The sequence below is a fragment of the Galeopterus variegatus genome, unplaced genomic scaffold (assembly GCF_000696425.1).
Source record: "Galeopterus variegatus unplaced genomic scaffold, G_variegatus-3.0.2 Scaffold2284, whole genome shotgun sequence".
In the NCBI taxonomy this organism is placed as follows: domain Eukaryota; kingdom Metazoa; phylum Chordata; class Mammalia; order Dermoptera; family Cynocephalidae; genus Galeopterus; species Galeopterus variegatus.
The window spans coordinates 229,537-235,110 of NW_007728395.1; the positions used below are offsets into that span (position 1 = coordinate 229,537).

General features: G+C 53.9%; 1 protein-coding gene across 1 annotated transcript in view; it reads left to right on the top strand.

Annotated features, from left to right (window-relative positions):
• Positions 1 to 5,574, top strand: part of LOC103597333 (protein unc-93 homolog A-like) — a 35,862-nt gene that overhangs the window by 8,173 nt on the left and 22,115 nt on the right. Inside the window, exons 3-4 of the mRNA XM_008581156.1 lie at positions 201 to 430; positions 1,989 to 2,114. Of these exons, the coding sequence (XP_008579378.1) occupies positions 201 to 430; positions 1,989 to 2,114 (356 nt within the window). The remainder of the gene's footprint in view (positions 1 to 200; positions 431 to 1,988; positions 2,115 to 5,574) is intronic.

Consider the following 5,574-nt stretch of genomic DNA (forward strand, 5'->3'; position numbering starts at 1 on the left):
CGTCCAAATACAAGGACACTTCACTGGCCTCGAATTTCACTTTCGCAAGTGAACCTGAACCGGAGCAGGCACTGATTTGCTCAGTTATCTGAGTCTAACGGTGATTCCATCAGTCCAGCCCATCGACAACCGTGATGCTTGCAGCGGGTGGGCATGGGCTTCCGTCCCCCGCGGGCACGTCTGACTGTGTCCTCTCGCAGGTACACCCTGATCCCCACCTCCGTGCTGCTGGGGCTCGGGGCAGCCCCGCTGTGGGCCGCTCAGTGCACGTACCTCACGACCATGGGGAACGCGCACGCGGAGAAGGCCGGGAAGCTCGGCAGAGACGTGGTGAGCCAGTACTTCGGCATCTTCTTTCTCATATTCCAGTCATCCGGCGTGTGGGGCAACTTGATCTCATCTCTGGTATTTGGCCAGACTCCTACTCAAGGTAAAGGGAAAAGGCCGAGCAATGGTTTCGAAGTGGGCAGGGGGTTCAGTGCTGGCCGTGGAGGGGTCACGGATCCAGTTCACACTTGGGCCGGTGAATGAGGCCCCCCGACGTGGTCCTCAACCTGCCTGTGCTCAGAGTCATCTGGGCCCTGCTCTGCCCTGGACAGTGGGGTGGGTGCGAAGATCTGCCTCTTCTGCAGGTGCCCCCATAGGGGCAGGAGAAGCGTTGGGAAGGGTGCCATAGGGAAACTGAGGCTCACTGCTGGTGGAATTTGTGTTCATGGAGTCATAACTGTCCTTTCTAGACTCTCTGAGAATGGGTTTGCCTGATTTATTTTCCTACTGGATTGATCCCCTGGCCAGTTTTTTAAGTGTAACAGGTTAGACCCCTTGTCCCTGAACTGACACGTGCATTTGACGGGCTGATGCTGTGACTCATCTGTCTTTACCTGACCCTGCCCAGACATGGACTAACGCCTGAGCCTGCCTCATGCCTGGCCCTCCGATGCCCCCCATGAGGATTTAAACCATGGACAGGGAAATCGATCTCTGTCATTCTCACAGGACCCCTGTCCCAGGGGGGTAAAGAGCGCCACGCCTCCTGACTAGCGCCAGGGTGATCTCTCTCGTCCCGGTCCTCCATCTCACGATCCCATATAAAACCCCACCTTTGGGAAACTCTAGCCAAAATCCTTCCTCCCCTCTTCTGGCGCGATGACATCACTTGTTACGGGCGTCTGGAGAAGGGAACTAGAGGGTTACTAAGCATCGATCTTCACTCGCGATTGCTGCCACTGTCCCTATTGCTGTCGCTGTCTGTGACAGTGCAGCAGAAAGCAGGTGACAGCTCCGTCTCTGTCCCCAAGATGCGTGGGCTCAGAGCCCCCGGTGGGCACAGGGCCGGGGCATCCTGAGGGCGCTGCGGGGCGTCGTGTGGCCTCCCGTCCTACTCACCGCACCCCCCGCCGGCCTGGAGGGTGTGTGGGTTCCACGTGATGGAATTTGTGCTGCGAAACAGCAGGACGCCGAATGTTCTTCCTCCCACAAGACGTCCCCGCGCTCTCCGGAGATCCTGATGTGAGCTCTGGCCGAGAGTCGCTGGCAGTTCAGATTTCTTTCTTTTATCAGATCGGGAAGTCAACTTTAGTTTTTTAAAAAAGAAAAGTTATGAAATCACCTGCCTGAGGTCGTGGAACTGGCCATGGATGAACCTGAAAGTGTTCCAGACACCTGACTGAATGTGCTTTCTTTCTTTTTGACTAATTTTGAAAAGTTGAAAAATTTTAGTCATATCAGCAAAGTATTATAACAAGTAGCGAGCGTTTGCCCCACGTTTATTCTTCTCTGGATCTTTGCGGAACACTAACGCGACTCTACCTCCAGCCAAAGTGTCCTGGGGACGTGGGCAGGGTGAACGCACTCCACGGCCCTGGCTTAAGCACCCGGGTCCTTCCACACTGACTGATGTGGGGTCTTCTCTCAGAGTGTCCCTGTCACTTCTGTTCCTCAGGTGCCTGTGTCCCATCTAATTACCTGTGTTGCTTCCGACTCCACAGAGGCCATCCCAGAGGAGCGGCTCACGTCCTGCGGGGCCAGTGACTGCCTGATGGCCACCGCACCCACCAACAGCACCCAGCGCCCCTCGCAGGGGCTGGTCTACACCCTGCTTGGTATTTACACTGGTAGGTACTCCTCCACTCCAGGGCAGGGTCCTGGGCACAGCGTCACCAGCCGTCCCTCCTGGGAAAGAGACCACCTCCCCAGTGCACAAGTCACCTTCCTATGAAACCAAATACGGGAGATCAGTGCCATTGAACAGTGTCTGGGGGTGACGGAATCATTTACCTCAGCAGAGTCCAATACGGCAGCCATTAGCCACCTGTGATTATTTACGTTTTAACCGATTAAATGAAAAATTGTGCTCCTAACTCCCACCAGCCACGCTCCAAGTGCTCAGAGGCCACACAGGGCTAATGGCGCCAGTGGTGATGTCCAGCCCCGTGGCGGACCAAGGCCCGGGGGCTGACCGCTGCTGTGTCCTCTGGGTCCAGAAAATCCCTGGCCCTGAAAATCCCATTCTCTGGACATCCTTGTATTTTTCTGAGGACTGTGTTTGAATGACTCCTGCTGAAAGGCTGGAGGAGGCCTGTGACTCGCAGTTACTGGCCACACGTGGCCAAAAGCTACACACACTGCAGGTTTGTGAGAACACGGTCACCCAAAGGAAGTTACCCATCACGATGACTCTTCTCATTATCACGATAATGGAAAAATTTGTAAATAGTTGCATTAGTCCAATTCTGTTGCATAGAAAAAAATACCTGACGCTGGGTGATTTACAAAGAAAACAAATTTATTGCTTACAGTTTCTGAGGTTGGGAAGTCCAAAGTCCACCTGGTGGTGACAGGGACCCAGGGGTCTCACACTGCAAGATGGTGGATCAGAGAGAGAGAGAGTTCCTCACGCTCTCTCCTTCTAAAGCCCTCAGAGCCACGCCCCGACCACCATTATTAACCCATTCACTACTGCAGGGTCCTACAAACCAGTCACCTCTTCAAGGCCCCACCTTTCAATGACCGTAATAGGATTTCCCACCTTCTTGACAGTCAGAGCTGGGGCCAAGTTTCTAACACATAAAATGTGGGGGACACAATTCAAGCACCAGTGAGTTTGGTGGGACATAATTCAATCCACTACAATAGTTTTATGGATGACTTTACTCTTATATTCATAGATTTACTACTACTCTGAAGGGGATACATTTAGAGTTTTAGGGTTTTTTTTAACCATTTTGAAGGGAATTTATTTATTTTTTTTAATTTATTTTATTTTATTTTATTTTGTCGATATACAATGTGGTTGATTACTATGGCCCATCCTGAAACCTCCCTCACTCCTCCCTCTCCTCCCTACCACCCAACAATGTCCTTTCTGTTTGCTTGTCCTGTCAACTTCAAGGAGTTGTAGTCATTAAGTCTTCTTCCCCCCCCCCNACGGCCTTGGATGTGTCCTTCTTAAAGACCAAAGGTTGGATACATGTCTGATTTGGTGGAACTGAGTCCAGCACTCCTGGGCATCAAAGGTTAGAAAGTCAGGACATGCTCCAGTGCTTTGTCTTCCCAGCAAGCTGCCACCAGAGTCACTTCCAAACCAGAGGCATTGAGTGTGCACGTGTAGAACAGCCCCTTTAGGGGGAACAATACCCCAGGCCTACTGTGGTCCAGGAGCCAAGACAGGAACATCACCTTCAGTGAGCATAGAGTCTCGTGAAGGACGCAGATGTGCATTCAGCAACCCAAGTCTGATGTGACAGGTGTTTTGAGGGAAGTTCCCAGGTGACGTGTGGTTACATCTTCCTGGAGAAATTGGTTCCAGGAAAGCTGCCAGAGGAGGTGGTCCCCGGTGGGGTCTTGAAGGACAGGCAGGATTTTACCAGCTGAGAAGGGGAGGCAAGAGGGTGCCACAGGCTGAGGACGTGAAAGAGCAAAGGTGCAGAGAAGCCCGATGGGTACGAGGAGCTGGCGTGGTGGGGGTCTGGTGGGGGAGGGGCAGAGGCACCAGAGGTGGGGGTCACACGGCTGGTTGTGGCCCATCTTGAAAGGCCTTCCTGTTGAGCCAAAGGGTCTGGACAAGCACATATTTGTATCCTAAACAGATTCTCGGGTTGGCGTAATTTGGGGGTATGGAAAACTGGGCAGAGAAGCTGGGTGAGGGTCGTGTGCAGCTCTCCAGGAAGTGGTGAGCAGACCAGGACAGCTGCAGAGGAGGAGGGGCACTTAGGAGAGTTTAGAGCAGGACCAGTGGGACTCTTCGATGCAGTGGACATGGATGTGGGGGTGGGGAGGGGGCAAAGACAACCCTGAGTTTATGGAGGATTGGTGCAGTCTGGGAGGCGTCTGGCCCAATGGACTGCAGGACTGTCGTGGGGCACCCTATGGGCAGATGGGACCTCGTCAGGGTCTGGTGCAGGGTTCAGGCCAGAGGCTGATGCAGAGGTGGAAGTGGGAGGCATCTCTGGAGGTGATGGTTGAAATCACTGGAGCGGGCAAGATTCCTCTGGAGACAAAGCAGAAAGGAGTGGTAAGGGGACGTGGGTACAGTCTGGACCCCTGGGGGCACCAACCCTGAAGGGCAGTGAGGCCAGGAGCCTTAAAGGAGATGGAAAACAAAGCTGGGAGTCTTGGGGGAAACCCAAGGCTGCAGAAGCAGCTGGGAGGGCGTTGGAGAGGGTGGAGAGTGACAAACGCCCCCAGAGGCTCAGAGAGGAGCTGGGTTGCAGTTCTGGGAGGACTGGCGCGTGCGGCCCGGACTGCCGGGTGTGAGAAGCAGGGGGACAGTGGGGACAGGTCAGTGAGAAGCGGGCCGTGGGCTGCTCTCCTGGCTCCCGATTTTCTGCTGACTTGGAATTGTGTGCGGGTGTCCCCAGCGGGTCCCAGCGTTTCCATCCACAGAGCCAGGCCTGTGCTCTTTCACATCGCCCCTCAGTGGCTCCCCTCACAGTGGGAGACCAGGGGCCTCCAGAAACTCCAGGACCGGGTCAGGACGCTCGGGGACTGACCCAGCTCTGCGGTTTCTAGTCACTCAGCCCCAAAGAATTCTCTCGTCTATAAAATGACAGCGCTCCTTCCAGAGCAGGGGTTGGTAAACTTTTTCTGTAAAGGGCCAGAGAGTAAGTATTTTAGTATATAAAGTACTTTTTGATGCTGAAATGGCCTCTGTCGTCCACTGCGGGGCAAAGCCACAGATGACGTGTGAATGAATGTGCGTGGCTGTGTTCCTATAAAACTGTCTACAGAAGCAGGCACAGGCAGGATTCAATCCCCGACATAGGTTTGTTGATCCCTGTCCCGGAGGAGCAGCACAGTCCCCAGAAACGTGCATTCCTGCATCGTCGTGGCTTCTAGGCCCTTGACTGCCCATCCGTGCATCCCGCACGTGTGGCCTCTTGCTGTACCTTCTCCAGCAAAGGCTCGCCTTCCACTCCCTTCCGCTGTGTCCCTGTTTACACATCACAGATAGTTCCTGGTTCCTGGAGGATCCCGTAGCCTCAGGTAGCTCACATCCAGGAGCTTATGTAGAGCAGAAATGACGCATGGGTGATGTGGAGAAGCTGTCTTGTTATTCTGATCACAGCTTTATTG